The 24900-nt window shown below is 38.2% G+C and overlaps 1 protein-coding gene across 1 annotated transcript; it reads right to left on the minus strand.

The window, feature by feature from the left end:
- Positions 1-633: 633 nt before the first annotated feature.
- On the minus strand, positions 634-24627 carry LOC147004551 (melanoma antigen preferentially expressed in tumors-like). The gene is made up of 8 exons (XM_085837586.1): positions 24581-24627; positions 23557-23611; positions 23056-23145; positions 21476-21563; positions 16263-16362; positions 3923-4222; positions 2899-3480; positions 634-1791 (listed from the first exon to the last, which is right to left on the minus strand). Exons 6-8 carry the CDS (start codon positions 4210-4212, stop codon positions 1281-1283), a joined length of 1383 nt encoding a protein of 460 aa, XP_085693712.1. The 5' UTR covers positions 4213-4222; positions 16263-16362; positions 21476-21563; positions 23056-23145; positions 23557-23611; positions 24581-24627; the 3' UTR covers positions 634-1280.
- Between the last annotated feature and the right edge of the window lie 273 nt (positions 24628-24900).

Below are 24900 nucleotides of genomic sequence, written 5' to 3' on the forward strand. Positions count from 1 at the left end.
CAGTGTGTTGTCTCAAGAAACTAACAATACAAGTAAGATCTTTTTGTTTCCATGTTGGTGGGAGGGGGAAGATACATATGCTTCCGTATATGCATGTGGGAGCAGGGCATTGCTATCTGGTATTTTCTTAAACCACTCTTAAACATATTTTCTGAGGCAGGAGCTTTCATTGAACCCTGAATCCACTAATTTGTTAGACTGTCTGGTTGTGTAACTAAGGCTCTTCATTCCTCCACCCTTTAAGTACTGGAGTTACAAATGTAGACTTTGGTGCTCAGCGTTTTACAAGTATGCTAGGCATCAGAGCACTGGTGTGCTTGTGTGGGAAGCAGCTGGATAAAAAAGGCATTTCCTTAGCCCTGTGTAAATTGCTAATTACTGATGTGGCATACATCATTTCTAAGTAAGTCTAGGATATGCAAACTGAATTCTTAATTATATCATATTTTAGAGAATGAAGTATGTTGGACTCAGTATCCACAGGTGAGTAGTATGTATTGTATCAAATGAGGGATATATATATATATATATATATATATATATATATATATATATATCTCACACACACACACATATATATATATGTGCAATGATTTATATTGTAAAATGTACAGTGTCAAGAGATCTAGAGGAAATAGGGGAAATATTGTGGCCAGGATCCTAAACACTACCACAAAATTTATGGGACAAAGGCTGGATATTCAGCTGAAGACTTCATGGTGAGTGTGGAAACTTTACAATGGGCTTACATCAAGGAAGTAGGTCATTGTATTTATGTTCTTGAGGGGGTTTATCTAAATCTCAGAACCTGTGCTATCTTCTTTCCTGGTCCACTGGTAAATCCTGATAGTTTTCCATAAGCAACCCCAAACAGCCTAAACTAACTTATGGGATGATAACAGTCTTCAAACGCCACTGCCATTTTCACAAACACAGACAGGAAAGGCTGTCATTGTCTTGATTTGTGTGATGTACCCACAAGCAAACCAAACAGGATGGCCAGGGATATAGCATTGCAGGACCTGATCGTCCTGAAAATATAAATGCCACTGGTGTCAGTAATCTGGCAATAGTGACAAGAAATACTCAGAAGAAACTCTTGAAGTCTCTCAGTTTTTGCTAAGTTATTCTCTATAGGATTCAGCTACAAACCTATCCTTCCTAAGTGCAATTCTGTACAATGTAAGAGCCTTATAGATTGAGTCTATGGGTCCAGGAAATAACATTTAGTACTTAAACGGTACATATCATTTTAAAAATGCATTGGACTGTGACATTTACTAACAGTAAGTAATCCACTTCATGTCCTCTCTCCGTGCAAGTTCTAGCATTGCTTTCACTTGTAGTTGTACAATGGCAAGTTTCTGTCTGTCTAAACTGCCCTGAAAATGCCATCTTTCAAAGCAATGTACAGGAACAGGATAAATCACATATTTTAGCTCCATCATGGGTGTTAAATGATGCATGATATTCTCAAGCATAGGCATGGTGATGGGGTTAGAAGCAAATCCCAGCACACGGAGATGGGTGCATCTAATCAGGGCAGGGATAAGAGCAGAGATTGCAGAATCATTTATAAGGCAATGATTTATCTCCAGATGCTGAAGAGTACCAGAGAGATTTGACAGAACAGTGTGAAAGGGCCCAAAGTCATCCCAATGCATCAGGTTGTTACTAAGATTTAATAGTTTTAGGTGAGTGACATGAGGACTCTGGGACATAAATTTGATGTCTCTGTATGAAAGACCACAGAATGGCAGCCACAAGATATCCAAGCCAGGCGGTAAGACTCTGTAGGGAGAAACAAAAATACATCCTGGAGAATGATGATTGAATTAGGAAAACTATACTGTTATATCTAGAATAAAACTCAATGTGTCACCATGTTTAGTTCACTTAATAGTTTGGGGGACGCTGAGAAAGACAGTTTTCTTGTTTTTTCCTTTCTTCTTTCTTGTTTTTTTTTTTTTTGAGACAGGATATTATTATGTAGCTATAGCTATCCTTGATCTATATAGACCATGATAGCCTTGAACTCAGAATATGCCTGCCTTTGTCTCCCAAGTGCTTAGATTAAAAGCATGTGCCAGCAGGCCCAGTTGAAAGTTTAGTTTTCAGCACTGAAATTCAATTTCTTTTCAACTTAAAAACATGTACAATATATTATACCAGATGATTCTAAGAAATGTTAAAAAAATTAATCCACGGAGTATTTACAATAATATCCATTGTAGATTTTTTGTTCTCCTTTTTAGTGGGGAGGAATGAGAAAGAGCAGGAAACTGAAAATTCCCTTTGGGCCAGTACCTATCTAACAACTTCTACTTTCATGGTCTTTACCTTGGAGATTATAGATCAGAAAGTAATCTGACATTATGAACTATGGACATCTGTAGATTATGTACAACAGTGGAGTGGCAAAAAAATGTCTTTCTACATCTCAATTCCTCTCCCTTCTCCTCTCCCTCCTGTCTAGAGGGCTTGTGATTTTTTTCACCTTTATAGTTCTGCACTTAACAATAGTATCTGTACATTGCTGGTTGCTTAATTTTTGTAATCCTGTCTTTCTCCAGTTTCACATTCTCAGAAGTGATGGAAGTGGAAAGCATAAAAGGTTTTGAGTTGTTTAGGAATATCCAAGAATGCTTTCTATCCTGTCTCAATAGACTGTACAGGAAGCCCAGGGACCTACCCCAAACTCTTTTTTCTGATTTATTTATTATTATATCTAGGTACACTGTAGCTGTCTTCAGATGCACCAGAAGAGAGAGTCAGATCTCTTTACAGATGGTTGTGAGGCACAATGTGCTTGCTGGGATTTGAACTCAGGACCTTAGGAAGAGCAGTCGGTGCTCTTAACCACTGATCCATCTCTCCAGCCCTACCCCAAACTCTTACCTGAGCACTCTGTTCAGATGATTTTTGAGGTGGAATGAAGAGAAGCTGAGTTCCTTAAGGTGTTCCATACGCTGCAAGTGACTGAGAAAATTTTTAAAGACTTTCCCTCTCAGAGATCTAAAAGTCACATTAGACAGAGTCAGTCTTTCTAGGTGGCCCATCTGGCACAGGATGCTGGTGATATCACTCAGTGAGCCTCTATCAACTGACAACTGATCAACACATTGGAGATCAAGAAATTTCAGGGTGTATTTGCATTTACGCAGTTTTTCAATTTGCAAATCTCGACAGCACACATGCAAAAACCCCAAACTCTCTTCAATTTTACGCATAAGCAAAATCCAAAAATCCTTTTCAATTAAGGAGCTATCAAGGAAAAGATCCAATATTAGTTCTACAGGCCTGGGTAAGAGAGTCTTACACCCTGAATTTATGAAACAAAGCTGTCTTTCAATTTTTGTGATAGAGGAGTCAGAATAAGTACAAGAATGAAAACATGAAGGTGATTTGGTGCTGACTTGAGGGCACGTGATCCTACATTTTGTGTCTTGCCTTAAATCTAGGATCCTCAATTTAGGTCTCCTGTAAGGATAAGAGGAGATAGAATATATGAGAAATAGCAAATGATAATGAAACCAAGTAGCATCAATGATGGTATATAAAAATGACACAAGGATGACAAATCCTTGTATCCACAGCTGGTACTTATACTAATTACAAACATTCCTTTCCCATGACAATCCAACCTCCTTTCTCCCATTTTTTTATATACCTCAAACTGTCTCCAGTCTTAAATTTCCTGTCTTTCCTCTATGTAATAACACCTGTTACATAAACCCATCAAGAGTACCCTCAATAGAATAGATTATATAACAAACATTGTAGACACCAGTTTTCAACTTAAGTGTTGAGACAACAGACTCACACATAAATCTTCAACATTCACTAGAAACGACTTCTGGGAGGGTAGTAGGCTATGGTATATCCTCCTGTGTCTTACCATGTCTTTACTAAAAAGTCTTACCAAAAAGCAGAAGTCTGTGCAGGACATACTGGAAGATTCTCAATAATGGCTTTTAGGAGTGCATGTTGAGGCCCCCGTATTCTCAATGACCCAATATGGAGACAGTAAAAGGGCCAAACTTTCACCATAGCACTCAATGTATTCTTATGCCCACCCTTGAAGGCAGCAATGAACAATGGAACAAAAAGCTCTCTTGGAATGTCCTCCAGAGCTTGGATTGCTGCAGACTCGTTGCTGAGCAGACTCTGTATAGCAAGATCCAACAGTCTGTTTGGGGTCTTTCTACCCATCTTTGTGAACCTGCACCAGGATGAGAGACATTAGAAGTTCTGTGAAAATACAAACAGTGTTAGCAATATAGAAAATATTTAAAGACTAAATGGTGAATCAGGTGGCCACTACTAGATAGTTCTACTGTAGACACAGACTAGAAATTGACTCATGAGTATAAAAGGTAATAGTAGCACAAAGTATGTGCTACTCTTTACCCCCTTGGAGAACATCTACTCCCTCACATGTGTATTGGACATGTGTATACGATAAAATAAAATTAAAAGTGGGTCATAAATAAGCAGAAATCAGTTTTGGTCACCGAGTACAGAGCTCCCAGTATTCGTCTTCATAGAATACAGGCCATGATGAAATAAAAGATAAATCTGCACAAAAGTGGTACAATAGGAAATATTAAAACACCAAATTGTGCTTAAAGAGAAAAAAATGACACACTAGCCCATCTGTATCACTATATTTGTGGCAGATGAAGATACACCAAAAATGCACAAGATACACATGAAAGAAGATGGATAAAAACTTAAAGTTAAAAGAAAAAAAGAACTAAAAGTTTAACTTAAACATATTCAGAAAAAATACTCTAGTGAAAATTAAGCCTAAAGATGAAAAAAAATACAGAAAAATCAAAGAATGGGATATTGTTTAGGGCAAAGACTTAAAAGGAACTGTTCAATATTTTGTGCCATATGTTGAAAAGTAAGAAATAGTCAATCCGATAATACAATACTGACTTCTAGGGCTTGAGAATGGTGCCAGCGGTTAGGGTGGAAAAAGAGAGATATGATTCATGTAAGCTAGAGCTAATATGAACATATCACAATGAATCTTTTTAAGTTGTATTATGAATACTTATTACAAATAATAAATAACAAATTAATATCAAATAAGTGATATAGATGGCTTAAAACTGCTATCTCTGAAACACACAGACTGAGGGGAAGAATAAGTCAATGTGGATATGAAAAACATTCAAGTTTGTTAATGATGAGAAAAGACACCAAAGGAGGGATTTTATAACAGAAAAGAGTCCAAATGCTCCTGCCTTTTTCTTCTACTCCTGGAACAACAGCAACAACAACAACAACAACAACAACAACAACAGCAGCAGCAAGAACAAACCCTCTAGAAGGCCTAGATAACACTGAAGAACAGAAAATGTCGTGATTACATAAGATAGACTATAAAAATGTAGTATTATGTGAATAAGAAAATGAAGGAAAATTCCAGGCAGAAACATTAAACCACCAGAAAATAAGATTATTGTTACTTATCACCTACCTTGTATGGCACTTTGCCACAGTACATATTATGTCACTGTTCTTAGATAAAATAACTTGATGACTAAGATAAATTTATCATATTTAAGAACAAAAATGTTATATTTCTTGAGACTTCAGGGATTCCAATTTCAGGAAGAGAGCATTTAAATAGCTATCAAAATATGTTCCATGTCTTTAAAAAGATGGGCTTTTGTTAGCGCTCAATGTGCAAGAGAGTTTAATTACAACCTACTAGTCACAAACTTTCTTATGTGCGAAAAGAAAAGTCAAACAGCCTTGAAACAAAGGAACTGGGCAGTCTCAGGAAGCAAAGTGACTGATTTCACACATTATAAACATTAGTAAAACATATTCAAGAATTTTCTGTTGGTGCTATGTTACAAGGTCACTGCGTTCCCAGGATTATCTGAAAATATTCCAATATTTTGGTTTAAAATTTATTTGTGGATATGTCTGATATAATTTAATAAGGATTCTGGATTCCATTGTAAATATTGTGGAGCAATGGTATTCAAATTTGACTTTTCCCTGAGAAACTCAACATTAAAAAACAAAACAAACAAACAAAAAAAACCAGTCCGCTCTGCATAAGTTGACATATAAATTTAATGCAATTTCAAAAATACCTACAAAATTTTATGGTGTTAGACAGCCTGATGGCAAAGTGCATAAGAATAGCTAAGAAGATGAGTCCTCTGGGCCACACTAAGCCACCCTGAGCAACCTGCCAGTCTAGGGGGACCACCAATCTCCCTTCTCTCCCTGCCTCTCTTCCACCTCTACCAGACTCCTGAATCATACAGGTATGCTTCCCTTCCCCCACCCATCTTCCCTGCTGCCTGATCTCTCTAGGTAAAGCCAAACTGCCCTGAGCAGCCTGCCATCTTGGAGTGGGGGACCTCTATTCTCTAGCTGCCCTCCCCCTACCTCATCAGACTTAAGACTCCTAAACCATACAGTTTGGCTTCCCTTTCCCCACTCGTCTATCCTGCTCTGCCTGAGACCCATCATCCTTCCTGTCTGCATCTCCATCTTTCAGATGGAACCCCTGGCAGATCAATATGCTTGTTCATGGACACCAAAGTCAGCCCGTCTCACTGGAGGTCTGCCCTAGCCAGGGACACGGGATTGCAGGAGGATTGCTTGAACAAGGGACACAAGAGGTCTGCCCTAACCAGAGAAAGAATTTGACTAACACAGATACAGATACTTACAGCCAATCATGGACTGAGATTGAAAAGTTAGGGAAGGAGTGAAGTGACAACCGCATAAGGAGATCAACAGAATCAATTAACCTGGCCCCAGGGAGCTCCCAGAGACTAAGCCACCAACCAAAGAGCATACAAGGGCTGGTTGGTGGCCCCTGGCATGTATACAAGAGAACATGAGTTGTCTGGCCTCAGTGGAAGAGGATGTGCCTAACTCTGTAGATCCTTGATGTCCCAGGGAAGGGTGATGCAAGGGGTGGGGACATGTAAGGTGGTTGTCAGGTGGGTGGCATGGGTAGGGGAACTCCCTCTCCGAGGTAAAAGGTAGGGGAGATGGGGTAAAAAAAACTCTGGGGGGGAGAGATGTGGAAGGTGGGAAACGTTTGAGATGTAAATAAATAAATACATTTTTTTATATGAAAAAGAATAGCTAAGAAGAAAGAAGACACCAGAGTAGGGATTTCTGATACCATAATAAGAAAGCATAAACTCTGTGGACAACTGTAATTACAGCATCTTGTCACTGTTACAGGAATAGACAAATAGTTTAATAAAGTAGGATAGAAATCCTAGAAATAGAAGTCAACACACCAATGGACAGTGATGCTTAATAAAAGCAGTGGGCTGAAGAGATGGCTCAGCAGTAGTTAGTGTACTGGCTATCTATTGAAGGGCACAAATTCAATTCCTTGCAACCATCCATAACTCCAATTCCAGGGGATCTGATGCCCTCTTTTGGCTACTGTGAGAATTTCACAAATGTGCTACACAGACATACAGGCAGGCAATACCCCATACACATAAAAAATAATATAAAGAAAGAAATAAAGGTGATATGGACAAACCACTAGAGGAAAGACAGACATGCAATGTGCACAATGATACTTGTAAATCCAAGACACATGCCATGTGTAAAAGTAGATGAAAATTTAAAGACTTAACCAAAATGTTGAATTACACAGCTTCTTGAAGAAAAAATGACAGGTATACTTTAAGCTTACTATAGTGAAGTTTTTTTTGTTTGTTTGTTTTGTTTGTTTGTTTTTGGTTTTTTTTTGCAGTCTTCTTTTTTATTAGATATTTTCTTTTTTTGAGAAAATTTTTTTTAATATTTTTTATTACATATTTTCCTCAATTACATTTCCAATGCTATCCCAAAAGTCTCCCCATACCCTCCCCCCCCCACTTCCCTACCCACCCATTCCCATTTTATGGCCCTGGCGTTCCCCTGTACTGGGGCATATAAAGTTTGCAAGTCCAATGGGCCTCTCTTTCCAGTGATGGCCAACTAGGCCATCTTTTGATACATATGCATCTAGAGTCAAGAGCTCTGGGGTACTGGTTAGTTCATAATGTTGTACCTACAGGGTTGCAGATATCTTTAGCTCCTTGGGTACTTTCTCAAGCTCCTCCATTGGGGGCCCTCTGATCCATCCAATAGCTGACTGTGAGCATCCACTTCTGTGTTTGCTAGGCCCCGGCCTAGTCTCACAAGAGACAGCTATATCCTGGTCCGTTCAGCAAACGCTTGCTAGTGTATGCAAGGGTGTCATTGTTTCGAGGCTAATTATGGGATGGATCCCTGGATATGGCAGTCTCTAGATGGTCCATCAAGTGAAGGGATTTTTAAATGGCACTCAAATTTCAGAGGTAATGAAAAGAAGCAATATGCAATCTGACCAAACAAAAAACAATGTATTAAAAAATATCAAATGCAAGAATTTCAAAAGGTAGTTTACAGATTAAAATGATGTCGTAGTGTAACATAACAGACCAGTGGAAATTATGTTTCTTATACAGAAAATTCAAAAACTAAGGAAACAAAGGACAAAAAGATATAGAAATGAAGAAAAGATACAGATTAACAGTTCAAACAAGGAGGAGAGAGGGAGCCTCCATGGGGGAAGATGGATGATGAACACATGGCCAGGAGAAAGAGCAAGTACCTGGGGTTCCACTGAGGAGGTAGCTATGCCAGCAATTAGAAGAATAGATTAGGAATTACAGCCCAGTAATTGTCAAATCCAAATTAAATAACATAGTCTGAGTCTCAGTTATTTATAAGCTATTAGGGAATAAGCTTAAATTCGTTGCACTACATGTTTCAAGGCCAAGAAAGGAATGAGTTGTGCTTTCAAAAGATAGTATTGGATCCTTCTGGTTTCTGTCTGTGATCCTGGGCTACAGCACTCCATACCCAATTGGATACCTCCTGGAGAGCGCGGGTATCTCCAGAGAGACAATACACCTGTGAGCACAGGTAAGGCCAACACTTCTGTTCAAATTCCTGGCCCAGGAGGGATCCACCCATAGCCATCAGAACACAGGAACCAAGTAACAGCAGGTTTTCTTTTGCACCCCGAAGCTGACCCTGTGCCACAGCTCTCCATACCCACATTCCTCCCAGAGAGAACTTGTCTCCCAGGAGTACTGACACACAGGGTTGCAAGAGGTATAAGCCACAGTCAGAGACAGCAAGACCAGGTAACACCAGAGATAAACAGATGGTGAGTGGCAAGGGCAAGAACATACGCAACAGAAACCAAGGCTTCTTGGCATCATCAGAACCTAGGTCTCCCACCACAGTGAGCCCTGGATACCCCAACACACGAGAAAAGTAAGAATCTGATTCAAAATCTCATCTCATGATGATGATAGAGGACTGTTAGAAGGACATAAATAACTCCCTTAAAGAAATACAGGAGACACAGGTAAACAGCTAGTTTACATTAAACAGGAAACAAAAAAATATCCCTTAAAGTATTACAGGAAAACACACCAAAGAGGTGAAGGAATGGAACAAAACCATTCAGGATCTAAAATTGGAAAAAGAAACAAAGGAAGACCACTCTGGAAATCGAAAACCTAGGAAGGAGATCAGGAGTTATAGATGCAAGCATAACCAACAGAATACAAAAACTAGAAGAGAGAATCTCAGGTGCAGAAGATGCCATAGAAAACATTGACACAACAGTTGAAGAAAATGCAAAATGAAAAAGCTGCTAACTCAAAACATCCAGGAAATATGGGACACAATGAGAAGTCCAAACCTACAGATCACAAGTATAGAAGAGGAAGAAGATTCCCAACGTTAAGGGTCAGTAATATCTTCAACAAAATTACAGAATACTTTCCTAACATAAAGAAAGAGATGCCCATGAACTTACAAGAGGCCTACAGAACTCCAAATAGTTTGGACCAGAAAAGAAATTCCTCCTGTCACCTAATAATCAAAACACCAAATGCACTAAACAAAGACAGAATATTAAAAGCAGTAAGGGATAGAAGGTCAACTAACATATAAAGGCAGACTTTTCAGAATTACACCAGACTTCTCACCAGAGACTATGAAAGCCAGAATATCCTGGGCAGATGTCATACAGACCCCAAGAGAACAAAAATGCCAGCTCAGGCTACTCTACCTAGCAAAACTCTCAACTACCATAGACAGAGAAAACAAGATATTCCTTGACAAAACCAAATATACACAATATCTCTCTACAAATCCAGTCCTACAAAGGATAATAGGTGTAAAACACCAATACAAGGAAGAAAACTTCTCCCTAGAAAAAGCAAGAAGTTAATCTTCTTTCAACAAACCCAAAAGAAGATAGCCACACAAACATCAAAATAGCATCCAAAATAACAGCAAGCAACAATCACTATTCCTTAATGCCTCTTAGCATCAATGGACCCAATTTTCCAATAAAAAGACATAGAATAACAGACTGGATATGTAATCAGGACCCAGCATTATACTACATACAGGAAACACACCTCAAAGTCAAAGAAGAACACTTCCTTAGAATAAAGGGCTGGAAAACAATTGTCCTAGCAAATGGTCCCAAGAAACAAGCTGGAGTAGTCATTTTAATAGCAAATAAAAGCAACTTTTAACCAAAAGTTATCAAAAAAGGATAAGGAAGGATACTTCATTCTTATGAAAGCACAGATCTACCAAGAAAACTCTCAATTCTGAACATCTATGCTCCAAGTGAAGGGCACTCACATTCATAAAAGAGACTTTGCTAAAACTCAAAGCACACATTGCACTTCACACAATAATAATTGGAGACTTTGACACCCCACTCTCAGCAATGGACAGGTCATGGGAACACAAACTAAACAGAGACACACTGAAACTAACAGAAGTTACAAAACAAATGGATTTAACAGATATCTATAGAACATTTCATCCTAAAACAAATGGATATGCCTTCTTTTAAGCACCTCATGGTACCTTCTCTAAATTGACCATATACTCGGTCACAAAACAGGCCTCAACACACACAAAAATATTGAAATAATCCCATGTACCCTATCAGATGAACACAGACTAAGGCTGGTCTTCAATAACAACATAAATAATAGAAAGCCTACATACCTGTGGAAACTGAACAACACTCTACTCAATGATAACTTGATCAAGGAAGAAATAATGAAAGAAATTAAAAACCTTTTAGAGTTTAATGATAATGAAGTCACAACATACCCAAACATATGGGACATAATATATCTATTCCTAAGAGGAAAACACATAGCTCTGAGTGCCTCCAAAAAGAAACTGGAGCAAGCATACACCAGCAGATTGACAGTACACCTAAAAGCTCTAGAAGAAAAGGAACCCAACTCAACCAAGAGGAGTAGAGGGCAGGAAATAATCAAACTCAGGGCTGAAATCAAACCAGTACAAACAAAAAGAACTATACAAAGAATCAACCAAACCAGGAGCTGGTTCTTTGAGAAAAGCAACAAGATAGATAAACCTTTAGCAAGTATAACTAGAGGGAACAGGGGCAGTATCCTAATTAACAAAATTAGAAATGAAAAGGGAGATAGAACAACAGAATCTGAGGAAATTCAAAAAATCATCAAATCCTACTACAAAAGGCTATACTCAACAAAACTGGAAAACCTGGATGAAATGGACAAATTTCCAGACAGATACCAGGGACCAAAGTTAAATCAGGATCAGACTACCGATCTAAACAGCCCCACATCCCCTAAAGAAATATAAACAGTCAATAATAGACTCCCAATCACAAAAAAAAAAAAGGCCAGGACAATATGGGTTTAGTGCAGAGTTCTATGAGACCTTCAAAAAAGACCTAATTCAAATACTCCTCAAAGTATTCCACCAAATAGAAACAGAAAATACTCTACCCATTAAGTTCTATGAACCCACGATTACTCTAATACCTAAACCACACAAAGACCCAACAAAGAATGAGAACTTCAGACCAATTTTCCTTATGAATATCAATGAAAAAATACTCAATAAAATCCTCGCTAATCAAATCCAAGAACACATGAAAATGATCATCCATCATGATCAATTAGGCTTCATCCCAGGGATGCATGAATGGTTTAATATATGGAAATTCATCAACGTATTCCACTATATAAACAAACTTAAAGACAAAAACCACAGGATCATCTCCTTAGCTGCTGAGACAGCATTTGATAAAATCAAACACTCATTCATGATAAAAGTCTTGGAAAGACCAGGAATTTAGGGTCCATACCTAAACATAATAAAAGAAATATGCAGCAAACCCATAGCCAACATCAAACTAAATGGAGAGAAACTTGAATCAATCCCACGAAAATCAGTGACTAGACAAGGCTTCCCACTCTCTCCCTTCCTATTCAACATAGTACTTGAAATCCTAGCCAGAACAGTTAGAAAACAAAAGGAGATCAAAAGAATATAAACTGGAAAGGAAGAAGTTAAAATATCACTATTTGCAGATGATATGATAGTATATATATAAGTGACCCCAAAAATTCTACCAGAGAACCCTTAAACCTGATAAACAGCTTCAGTACAGTTGCTGGATATAAAATTAATTCAAACAAATCAGTGGTCTTTCTCTAAACAAAGGATAAAGAGGCTGAGAAAGAAATTAGGGAAACAACACCGTTCACACTAGTCACAAATAATATAATATATCTTGGTGTGACTCTAAGGAAGGGAAAGATCTGTATGATAAGAACTTCAGGTCTCTGAAGAAAGAAATCTAAGAAAATCTCAGAAGATGGAAAGATCTCCCATGATCATGGATTGGCAGGGTTAACATAGTTAAAATGGGTATCTTGCCAAAAGCAATCTACAGATTCAATGCAATCCCCATTAAAATTCCAACTCAATTCTTCACAGAGTTAGAAAGGGCAATTTGCAAATTCATCTGGAATAACAAAAATCCTAAGATAGCAAAAAACTATTCTCAACAATAAAAGAACTTCTGGTGGAATCACTATGCCTTACATCAAGCTGTACTACAGAGCATTGTGATAAAAATTGCATGGAAGTGGTACAGCGACAGAGGGTAGATCAATGGAATAGAATTGAAGACACAGACATGAAACCCACACTCCTATGGTGCTCTAAGACAAGGGAACTAAAACCATCCAGTGGAAAAAATACAGCATTTTTAACAAATGGTACTGGCACAACTGGTGGTTATCATGTAGAAGAATGCGAACTGATCAATTCCTATCTCCTTGTACTAAGGTCAAATCTAAGTGGAGCAAGGAACTCCACATAAAACCAGAGACACTGAAACTTATAGAAGAGAAAGTCGGGAAAAGCATTGAAGATATGGGCACAGGGGAAAAATTGACAGTACACACACACACACACACAACCACACACACACACACACACACACACACACACACACACACACACACATATATATATATATCATAGACCTCAGATATTGGGACAGAGAAATATGCCAGCAGATGAATGCTTATGCAGCCAAGAGTGAACAGGGCAAAAGACCTAAGGGACAACAGCCTAGAGTATATTGGCAGGACAATTTTACAGATTTTAAGCTAGGAAAATATGGTTACAAATACCTTCTAGTGTTTGTAGATACTTTCTCTGGATGGCTTCAGGCTTTCCCCATCAAGAGGGAAACAGCTACTATGGCAGCTAAGAAGATATTAGAGGAAATTTTCCAGAGGTTCAGAGTGCCCAAGGTAATTGAATAGGACAACAGTCCTGCTTTTGTTTCTAAGGTAAGACAGGGATTGACAGAGATATTGAGGACTATTTGGATGCTCTGTTGTGCATAACATCCCCAGAACTCAAAGCAGGTAGAGAGAATAAATTGAACCTTAACAGAGACCTTGACTAATTTGACCTTAGAGACTGGCTCAGACTTGGTGGTACTTCCTTCCCTTGTCCCTGTTCCAAGCACTGAACACCCTCTTGCATTTTAATCTGACCCCTTTTGAGATCCTGTTTCATACCCCAGCTCCTTTGGTGTCCACTGGGCCCTCCCTGGAGGTATCCCAACTCACTGATAGGAACCTCTTCTTGAAGCTCCAATACAGCATGAGATTCGGCCCAAAATGACTGCCTTAAATCCTCCAGGGATGCCAGTCCCCTCACGATTGCCAGACTGGTGACTGGATTTATATAAGGAGGCATTGGGTACAGTCACTGGGACCCCAGTTGAAGGGACCCTTCCTGGCACTGCTAACCACTCCCACAGCCCTCAATGTGGACAGTATTTCTGCCTGGGTGAATGCTTCCTATGTGAAACCTGCAAACACCCTGCACCTTAGAGAGAGACCCCTGCTGGATGGTACAGAAGATGGACAATATGCTCAAGCTCAAGATAACTTGATCTTGATCACGACAGCCTTGTGGTTCCTGTGGATTCTGTTTGCTTACCCTATCCTATGTGACCTTCCGCCAAACCTGTTAGAGCACTCATTGTCTCCATTCTCTTGGGATTGAGGGCAGCCAGGGAAGCTACCAGGACCTCCACTTTGGTCTTACAGTCTGAGGGCAGCCATTGATTTAGATATAGAGAGAATAGAAACTTTCATCGGTCACATTAAAGAATCATTGTCTTCATTATCAGAAGTAGTACTACAGAATAGGAGGGGATTAGGCTCTACTTTTCCTCCAGCAAGGAGGGCTAGGTGCTTGCTGACTCAGCTGAGGAGTGTTGCTTTTATATAGACCATTCTGGGGTTGTTAAAGATTCTATGGCAAAGGACAAAGAGGGACTATTCAAGAGAATGAGAGAAAGGGAAGGAGCCCAAGGATGGTTTGAGTCTTGGTTTAACAGCTCCCCCTGGTTTATTACATGGATTTCTGCTTTGTTAGGACCCCCTGATCATTTTGTTTCTGATTCTGACCTTTGCCCTTTACACTCTAAATCTCTTAGCTTCTTTCATTAAAGATCGTATAGGTAAGTACAGTTGATGGTCCTGAAACAAAAATATCAAGAGCAGTAGAGAGGACAGGGATATGAGCTGCATGGCTATCCACAATAGCTTCAGGATTAAAGCAAGCACAAGAAAAAGTGGAAAATGAAGAGGTCAGCTCACAGCAGATGGAAAAATTTATCACACCCCTCCCCTCCTAGAAGAGACAGGACAGAGAGCACACAGATACCCCTTTCCTCCTGGAAGAGGCAGGTCAGAGAGCATGTAGGCAAGAATGAAGAGGTAATTAACCCCTACTATGTCATTCCCTAAAGACCAATCAGTTTAAAGGGTACACTGTTCCACCAATCGTACTGTGCCTAGTTGCTGATGCTCTATTTTGCCCTGGAAACGATATAAAAACTTGCCAAAAATGCTGCTTGGGGTCACCACCTGTCTTTCTCTGCAGGATGACGACCCCAGCATGCTGAAACAAAAAAAAAATTCCTCTTGCTTTTGTATCAATCCCTGGTTCCATGTTGTTCACTCCGGGCATCCCTGGTAAGCTAAGGCTTATCAGAGTCTTACAGAAGCAGATGGACTAAGAAGTTCAAGGTGTTCACAACCATACAGTGGGTTAAAAATTCACTTTGCTGCAGGCTATCATACCTTTAAAATTACAAATCTATATAAACAAATAAAAGAGAAGTCAGGGTAAGGAAAATTAGACTATTGAAATGGACAAGCATTAAAACACCAGGAAGGGGTAGGACAAGTAAAAGTCATTGAGACACAGAAAGGTGATTCATCCAAGAGTAGCAAGCTCTCAAAACTCCAAAACTAGTTCCATGGTGGGGGTAGTTGGTTTGAGGAAAATTCACTTCCAAATATAATGTGCTTCTGATAAAAACAAAACAGAACAAGATGGACACTCTGGCCCCAAAGTTAAGCCCATGATTCTCATAAGCATTAACTCAATCTCAGAAATGTAGGGACAGTGAAGCTGCAGTTGGCACTAGTCAAAATAAAGAAAAAAAACTTATGTTTCCTGTTTTTAGTGTTTCAGAGGTGCAATCTTGAGAGAGGCTAATTGTTTGGGGCAAAACACTCTGGTAAATAAGAAACCAAGAACAATTGCAAAATGAGGACTCGAGAGAGGCTGCCAGACTGGCTTTGTGGGAGACACCTGTAGAAGGCAATGATGAGGTTTGGAGAATGACAGACAAGGACACGCTGAAAACATTGCCAGCAGCAGACCCTCATGAGCCACAGCTCAGATGCCATATCACCAGTGTGTCAATGAGTAAACCCCACCACCAGGTAACACCTTAGGACTCATATAATCCCATGCTTGAGACTACGCAGCAGCTCTACGTGTATAGTGCCACTTACCTTCAGTAAGGGTCAAGATTGCAGAAACTTGAGATTCTCGAGTTCCCGACCCACGAAGGCCTTAGGCTGCAGCAGCCTCCTTCCTCTCACAGATGCTCTACTGTTGGGTGATATATGAGTTCAGTGAGACCCAAATTCCAACACGAATCTTGGTGATCTCTTTCCTTCCCCTAGTCTGTACTCTTTATTTTATAGTTCATTATTACTTCTACTTTTAAAATAGAACACTTTTATTAATTACTTGAAAATTTCATACATGCATGCAATCTATTCTGTTCATATTTGACACCAGTCCTGCCCACAAATCCTAGATATACCCCACCTCTAAACTCCTCGCAACTCTATGTGCTCCTTTTCTTAGCCATTGGGTACAATTAAAACTTCTACTTTTAACCAAATTGAGTTTAAACTTCACAGTTTACTGTCCAATAATAATAATTTCTGTCAGTATCTGCTTCATATTTGTTGGGGCACATTCGCTGGCTTTAATTCTTTCTCTGTGTTTCTTTATATAGTTTAGTTAGCTACTACAGTGGCCTCTTTTCTTCTTTTTTGGATTTGAGAATGAGCCCTCCACTGTGAGAAAGGTAAACTTGAAGATATCACATCCAAAATAGTATAGAAGTCATAACACAAAAATATAACAATTATGGAAAACTGGGCAAATGAATACAAATACTCATACACCATTTAAAAAAATACTGAAGTGTTTAAAATGCTGAACAAATAGTTTGACGGAATACTTGAGGGGGCTAGAGGGATGGCTCAGCAGTTAAAATCACTGGCTGCTCCTCTAGAAGAAATTGGTTCAACTCCCAGCACCTATATAGCAGTACTGTAGAACTGTCTGAAACTCTACTCCCAGGGTATCTGACACCCCCATACAGGTGCACATGCACGCAAAACACCAAATGCACATAAATAAAATTACATCAATTATTAAAACAGGAAAGTATACTTGAAAAAAGTTCAGGAACGTTCACACATATGAACGAAATGAAGAAATCAACTCAGAACATGTGTGTATAGGGGAGAAACATAGATGAGAAAGTCATGATGGGTTTAAAAGAAAACAAGCAGAAATTCTGAAATTCCAATCGATAAAAACCACAGAGCCTGTCACTACTAAGTTAAGCTTTGAAGAAAAGTTGAAAGAAATTTCACAATTATAAATGAATAAAGAAAAAAACCTCTTTAGCACAAGGCTCTGGAATATGACCAGAAGACAAAATGTAACCTGAAGGTATAGAAAATATAGTCGCTTAAATTATACCAGAAAATTTCCTGATGCTACAGAAAGAAATGAACTTTAATCACAAGAGGCACTTAAACTCTAAAACAGGCATGACAAGAAAATAATTTTTGTACTATGTATTAGGAATAAAATGTAAGGCTATATAACCATGGATATTATACTAAGTTTAAAGAACAAAGACACAACATTAAAAGCTGAAAAAAAGCCATCTACTTCACTTAAAAATGAAGACCAAACCTAATAACAGCAGTCTTCTTGGCAGAAACGGAAAAGCCTTGAAAATAGCAAATGATGTAATTTAAGCATTAAAGTACATAAAAGTCAAGAGCCATTATAACTAGGAGTTATATCCTAAAACCAATGAACAAATAAAGATTTTCCTGATAGCATAACCTATATATGCTACTAAGCCAGCATATAAGAAATGCATTTAAAGAAATACATACAAGAGAGGAATAAATACAGTGTTAATTGTGAGGAAGCAAGAGACTCCTCAAATTTCATGATCATATAAGATAAAGACTGTAGAAAAAGCTCTACAATTCTGTAAACCATCATGTGTCCAGTACAATGGGGGTGGGGGGATAGCAAGGACAATTGAATAAACCATGAAATAAACAAAAGATTTCCCTGAATGAAAAAGGCTCTCAATAATTATCTTAAATACAACAGTTCTAAATAATGAATTTAAGATATAAACTCGCTGACTGCATTTCAGATATGCATAGATGGTTGCTGCCTGGAGGAAATCAACCTTTTTGGTCAAAAAAGTAAAAACTGAAAATGAAAGGGCTGAATTTAAAATACTAGGTTATTGGAAGCAGGAAACAACCAGGACTATGTTCCCATCTGATAAAGTAGATGTCAAGTCAAAACAAATTTTTCAGAAGACACAGACTGCCAATAAATATTAATAAAGAAAAGAACCCACCAATATGCTATTATCAATATAAATATGTAAGCACTGAATATTGATGTATATAATATAAAACAAACAATCCTGTAGCTACTCAGTGTGTGATGACAATATCCAAATCTTGTAAAATGATAAATAAGACAAACATAAATTTGACAGTATACTGTAGACACAATTCACTATTGATCAAATAGAGTTAGATATTATGCTGGTTTAGTTTTTGTCAAATTAACAAAAGCTAGGGTAATATGAGAAGAAGGAACTCAGGAGTTGCCACCATCACACTGCCTATAGGCAAGGCTTTGGAACATGTTTTTGATGAGTGATTGATGTGTGAGGGCCTGCCCAGCTCTCTGATGGAGAAGCCACTCTTGGGCAGGTAGTCCTGGATTGTATAAAAAGGCATTTGAGTAAGCCAGGAGAAACAAGCCAGTAAGCATCCTTTCTTCATGGTTCTTGCCTCCAGGTTCCCGCCTTGACTTCCCTGGATGATGGACTTAAAAGCTAGAAGGTGAAATAAACGCTTTCCTCCTCACATTCCTTTTGGTTGTGGTGTTCATCACAAGACAGCAAACCAGAAAAAAAATCTCTATAGAATACTCAATAGCTACATAATACACAGCTTCTCAACAGCTCATGGGATATTCCATGATATAGATGATAATTTAGGTCAATAAGCAGGTAAAATATATTTAAACTTAAAATAATATATTTTTGATCTCGTTTGATCAGAAAGCAGTAAAACTATAAATCCCCATAAAGAAAAATTGCAGAAATGAAACAATTTAAATAAAATTAAACATTACACCCTAGAGATCAATAGCTCTGTGAAGAAATCAGGGAGGATTTTGAAAATTCCTGCTATCAGTTTAGGGGAGTATAAGGAATTCCACAAGCAATATATGCTATTGCCATTACCCACAGCTGACTACCGGGACTTAAAGTTATGACCCTATTTTGGTAGACACCACACATTTCAGGCACAGGAATTAGAGGAACTGAGCTTGAAACAGCCTTCAGCTCACTTCCCTAAGGATGAGTTCTCATTCAATGTTGTACACAATGTGAGGGAGAAAAGCAATCAATAGTCAGAATTAGCCTTAGGCTTATTGTGTTAGTTACACTTCTATTGCTGAGAAGAGGCACCATGGCCAAGGAAAAATATAAGACCATTTAATACGGGGTTTGCTTAGAGTTCCGAGGTTTAGTCCATAACCATTAAGGGGAGGAGTATGGTGACAGGCAGGCAGGTATGGTTGTTGGAGGAGTAGCTGAAAGCTTACTTCCTGATCTGCAGGCAGGAGGAAGATAGAAAGTGAGAACATGACTGGCACTGGCTTTTGAAACCTCAAAACTCACTCCCCAGTGACACAAGTCTCCTTTAACAAGGCCGCACCTCCTAATCCTTCCTAAACACTCTACCAACAGGGAACCAAATACTCATATACTTGAGTCTATGGGGGCTATTCTCATTCTAACCCCTACATTCCATTCCCTGGCTCCCATAGGCCTGGAGCCATATCATAATGCAAAATACATTCAGTCAAACTTCAAAAGCCTCCACAATCTAAAGACGGCTTAAAGGTAGAGGAGAGGGCCTAAAGATTTTATTTTTCCTGAGACTCAATGTGATCTCTGAACAGTAACCATTGTAAATTCAAAACCCAAAACTCAAATCACATACTTTTAACATATAATGTCACAAAATATACATTACTATTCCAAAAGAGAGGAGGAATGGGACATGGTGAGGAAATACTGGCTCAAAGAAAGAATGAAACTTAGCAGTAAAAATTCGCTATCTCTGTGTCTGATGTTAAAGGGCTTATTAGATGGATGGATCTTTTATATCCCATAATTCCACATGTTGTTGACTACATCATCAGCTTTCCTTAAGGATGCAGCAAGCTTCCAAACCTTCTTTCTGCTCATATTTTCCTTCATAAAACCGCAGCCACATGGCTTAAGCTAACAACTACTGCTTGCTTGGGCTAAAATCTGCCCTCTCCATGACTTACATTTGCATAAGCTGTGACTTACTAACAGTTTCTGATAGTATGCCCTGGCTACAGAAGACAAAAAAAGCCCTGCTGACTTGTCTTGCTGCCATAGCTTAATTGTTATCTGTCAACCAAACTCATATCTCAAATGAAAAGGGTAAAAATTGTAGGAACCAATATTCATAAGTTGTAGACTAAAATAAAATGGTGTTTTTAATAAGAATGGCCTCCTATAGAATCATAAATTTTAATACTTGGTCTACAATTAGTAGAACTATTTGGGAAAGATTAAGAGGTTTGCCCTTCTTGGCGTGTCATTGGCTTTGAGGATTCAAAACCCCATGCCAGACCCAGTCTCAGTTTCTGTCTCTTCTTTCCCCCTCTCTCTGCCTGCAAATTTCAGATGTGAGCTATCAGATAATCCTCCAGCTCCATGCCTGTCTTTCTGCCTACTGCTGCCACACTCCTTACTATGATGATCATAAACTAACCCTTTGAATCTATAAGCAAGGCCCCAATTAAGTGATTTTCTTTTATACTGTCTTGATCATAGGGTCTCGTCATAACAATAGAAAAGTAACTAAGAGGTGGGTACCAGAGAATGCTATACTGCTGTGACAGGCCTGACCATGCTATTTATGGATAGAACTTGTACCTTGGTGTTTTCAATTAGGAAAGTGGTTAAACTCTTTATGTGAGGATCAATGGGAATCTTAGTAGAAACTTGAAAGAGAAAAATAGTCTCAGCTGGAGAGGTTTGAGAGGGTAACAATAGCAACAGGCCTAGAGACCACACTTAAGATGTTTTGGCAAAGAATGTGGCTGCTTTTTGCTCTTGTCCAAATAACCTGCCGGAGGCTAAATTGAGGAGTGTTAGACTAGTAGTGTTGACAGAGGAGATTTCAAGACAACCCAGTATTTTCTGTCATGTTATTAGTGATCTCTCTTATGCAGATGAACACAGCTCTTTTCATGGCGATAGCATGCTGTTTTGTTGCTATCCTTCTATGATATAATTTGAAAGCAGCTAATATTTACTCACTGGTTCTTGACTGTAGAAGGTCTGTCCCTCTTAATTGTCTTCTTCAATTTCTTCACTGGAATAAAAATTAGATTGTCCAAATTAGATCCTAGAACAATAGAAACAAAAATAGCATGTTAGTGCCAAAAAAGGAGATGTCCAAGTTGCTAGAAGAGAATAAATATCCCAGAAATAATACTATACATCCACAATCACCTGATTTGTGGGAAAAAGTGCCCAAATATACAATGACAGAATAGAAAACCTTTTTAAACAAAAAGAGCTAATGAAACTATCTATGTAAATGTGGAGAGATAAACTCATATCCCTGTCTCTAATTACAAAAATCAATTTAGAATGAATGAAAAGTCCTAATGTAAGATGCAACATCTTGAAACTTTTTAAAGAATAAGTACAAGGCAAACAGTTTTAAGGCACAGGCATAGTAAAGCTTCCCTAAGATACATTCTGGAAACAGCTCAGGAAACAATAGCAGCTACTGACAAATTAAATTGGATGAAATGAAAAATATTTGCAGAGCAATAGAAACAACAATGTGACAAGAAACAGGACGGGAATATTATTTTCTAGCTATAAACATTTTATAGAGAATTCATATACACTTTAAAGAACCTAAAACATTCAGTATCAAATATAGAAGCTGCCACACTGGTAAATAACAAATTAACTAAACTTGGTTCGAGAGAAGAAATATAAATAGTTAATAAATGTACTCATAAATGCTTAACTTCCTTAGCCCTAATAAAACTGATAATCAAAAGTACATTTGTGATGCTAAATAACAAAAAATGCTAGTGATGATGTGGGAGAAAGGAACTCTTATATAATGCTGGTGAAAATATGGAAATCCTTATTGAGGCTCCTGAAGAAAAGGAAATCTAGAAGTATTTTACTCTCCAGGCATAGCATCCTAAGAAATCTAAAAGAACACACCATAGAAATACCTGCACATTCACTTTTCTGATGTTGCTTTTTACAATAATCCAGGAGTGAATTCATCCTAGAACTCTATCAACTGTGAACAGATTCTAGAAGTAAGGTGTATGCATGCACTGGAGTTAAGACCAAGTGGGAAAGAGAAACAAAATGGTGGCATTTGTAGGAAAATACATAGGAGTAAGAACCAGCCTGGTGTGGTGGCTCACGCCTTTAATCCCAGCACTCGGGAGGCAGAGGCAGGCAGATTTCTGAGTTTGAGGCCAGCCTGGTCTACAAAGTGAGTTCCAGGACAGCCAGGGCTATACAGAGAAACCCTGTCTCAAAAAAAAAAAAAAAAAAGAACAACAACAACGAGAAAGAATCATCAGGTTACTCAAAAATCCTCCAGATTTAGGAGATAAATATTACATACTTTCTCTAAGGAAAAACTTAGATTTAATATATATTCATACTTACACAAAAATATGCAATAAGAGCAACATAGAGTCTGTTTGAAGTAAGGAGAATAATGAAGGAGTGGGCACTGATAGAGAACAGGAGCAAAGGAGCAGAAAGTACATACTGGAAATGTAATACTATAACAACACAATGTATAATTTTTTAAAAGGATGAACCCACAGCAACTTGAAAAAAATTCTTACCAATCCTCTTCAAATGTTTCAGGCTTATATGGCAGAATGGGACTATGGAGAAATGACAACTAAATTCAGCCAAGTCTTGTGAATGGCGTTCTGAAATACAAAGGGAATCGATTAGAATAACATATATGCAGCACTAATTGGAGTCAGTGGAGTATCAAAAGAAAAAAAAAAAGACATGCAGACAAAGTTTGGAAGAGGACATGCTAGAGAGGGAATGTGGGAAGAATTGGAGAGAAGAAATGTGGGGTGAATATGATCATATTTCATTGCATCCATATATAAAATTCTCCATAGGGAAAATTTATAATAAAATAAAAAACACTGAAAAATTAAAATGAAATCTATAATAAGTTGTACTTCAATGCTAATCTCCTAGATTTGGTATTTGTAAAATGTCCATAGTAGAGATATCTGAGAGAACATATTTTAGAACCCTAAAATTATTTTTTAAAGCTTTAAAGATAAAAGTCAGTCATGGAAGAAAATACCTGCAACACTTACTCTCAGAATGCAGAGATAAAAGATCACAAAGTTGATGACCAGTCACAGCAGGGCACTGAAAAAAATTCAAAATGCCTTGGAAATGAAATCACACTTATCTCCAACAGGTAAATGAACAGATATTTGTACTAGACACAAAAGTATTTTAAAATATAAATTAAATAAACTAAAAGGGAAATGAATAAATTATCTCCACTGGTCACTTTTCTACTATTTTAAAAAGCATGTCATATAAAACTAGTAAGACTAAGAGGCAAAGGAAGAAAAAAATTGTTTTTTGTTTTTGTTTCTTCCTTTGTCTTTGTGATAAGGCTTCACCATGTACCCATACTGACTCAATGGAAAAAAAATAGTGGATTTGTGAGTTTTTAATTTGTTTCTTGGTTAGTTTTTCCTCTTGGAGGAAAGAGTTTATTTTAATTTACAAGTTAATCAGGGCAGGAACACAAGGTCTTACCATAAACCCAGGCTGATGAAAAGCATTAAAAAAATTAAAAAAAAAAAAGGTGTTCTGTATTTAAAAAAAAAATTGGTGTTCTGTAGGTTTTGGTTTTATTTATTTATTTGGGTGCGGTTTTTCTTTTTCTCCCCCTCCACCACCACCAGGCCCCCTAAGGCTTCACTGTGGAAATAGACTCAAGTAAAAGATGAAAAAAATAGTTTTTTTGTTTTTTTTGTTTGTTTTTGAGACAAGTCCTAACTCTCTACCCAGGCTGTGACAAAACACGAAATCCACTTGCTTCAGCCACCAGTACACCATCACACCTGGACTAAAATAAATCTTTGAAGAAGAGGTGAAACGATGTGTGGAATATTTTAAATAGAGAATGTGAAGAGATTGGTCACAAAATGAAGTGACGCACACCTCAGGAACCAATACCTCTACACAGTAACACAAAATTGACCTTCGAGCATCCAAGGCGGAACCCGTAAAAACCCGTAAGATTGATAAGTCCCAAAAACCCCGTGTCTATGTCCTTCATCCCAAATAAGTTCAATTTAAAAAGAAATGTCTGTCATTTACCTCAGTGAGAGGGTCGGGAGAATCTTCTGACTTTTCCGGCACCTTTGTGGCACAGCAGCAGCTTATTTCTAGTCAAGAGATCCTCAAAAGCAGAGAGTGAGAAAGCACGCGCAAGCGCAAGGGCGCGGGTCCTCAAAAGCCCCTCTGAGGACCCCAAGGGTTCCTTTTCAAACTTAGCGCTCTGACTGGGGGATTCCTATTGGCTTAGCTTGGGTCAGCTGACCTCTCTCCACCTCAGCTCCGTGCCCTTCTCCAGGCTACGAGGCCCTGTCCTGACTGGCAAATCACGTTTAGGTACCTACGCATCTGCCTACATCTTT

Source organism: Mus caroli, unplaced genomic scaffold (genome assembly GCF_978045245.1).
Source record: "Mus caroli unplaced genomic scaffold, Mus_caroli_1 scaffold_5, whole genome shotgun sequence".
Classification (NCBI taxonomy): domain Eukaryota; kingdom Metazoa; phylum Chordata; class Mammalia; order Rodentia; family Muridae; genus Mus; species Mus caroli.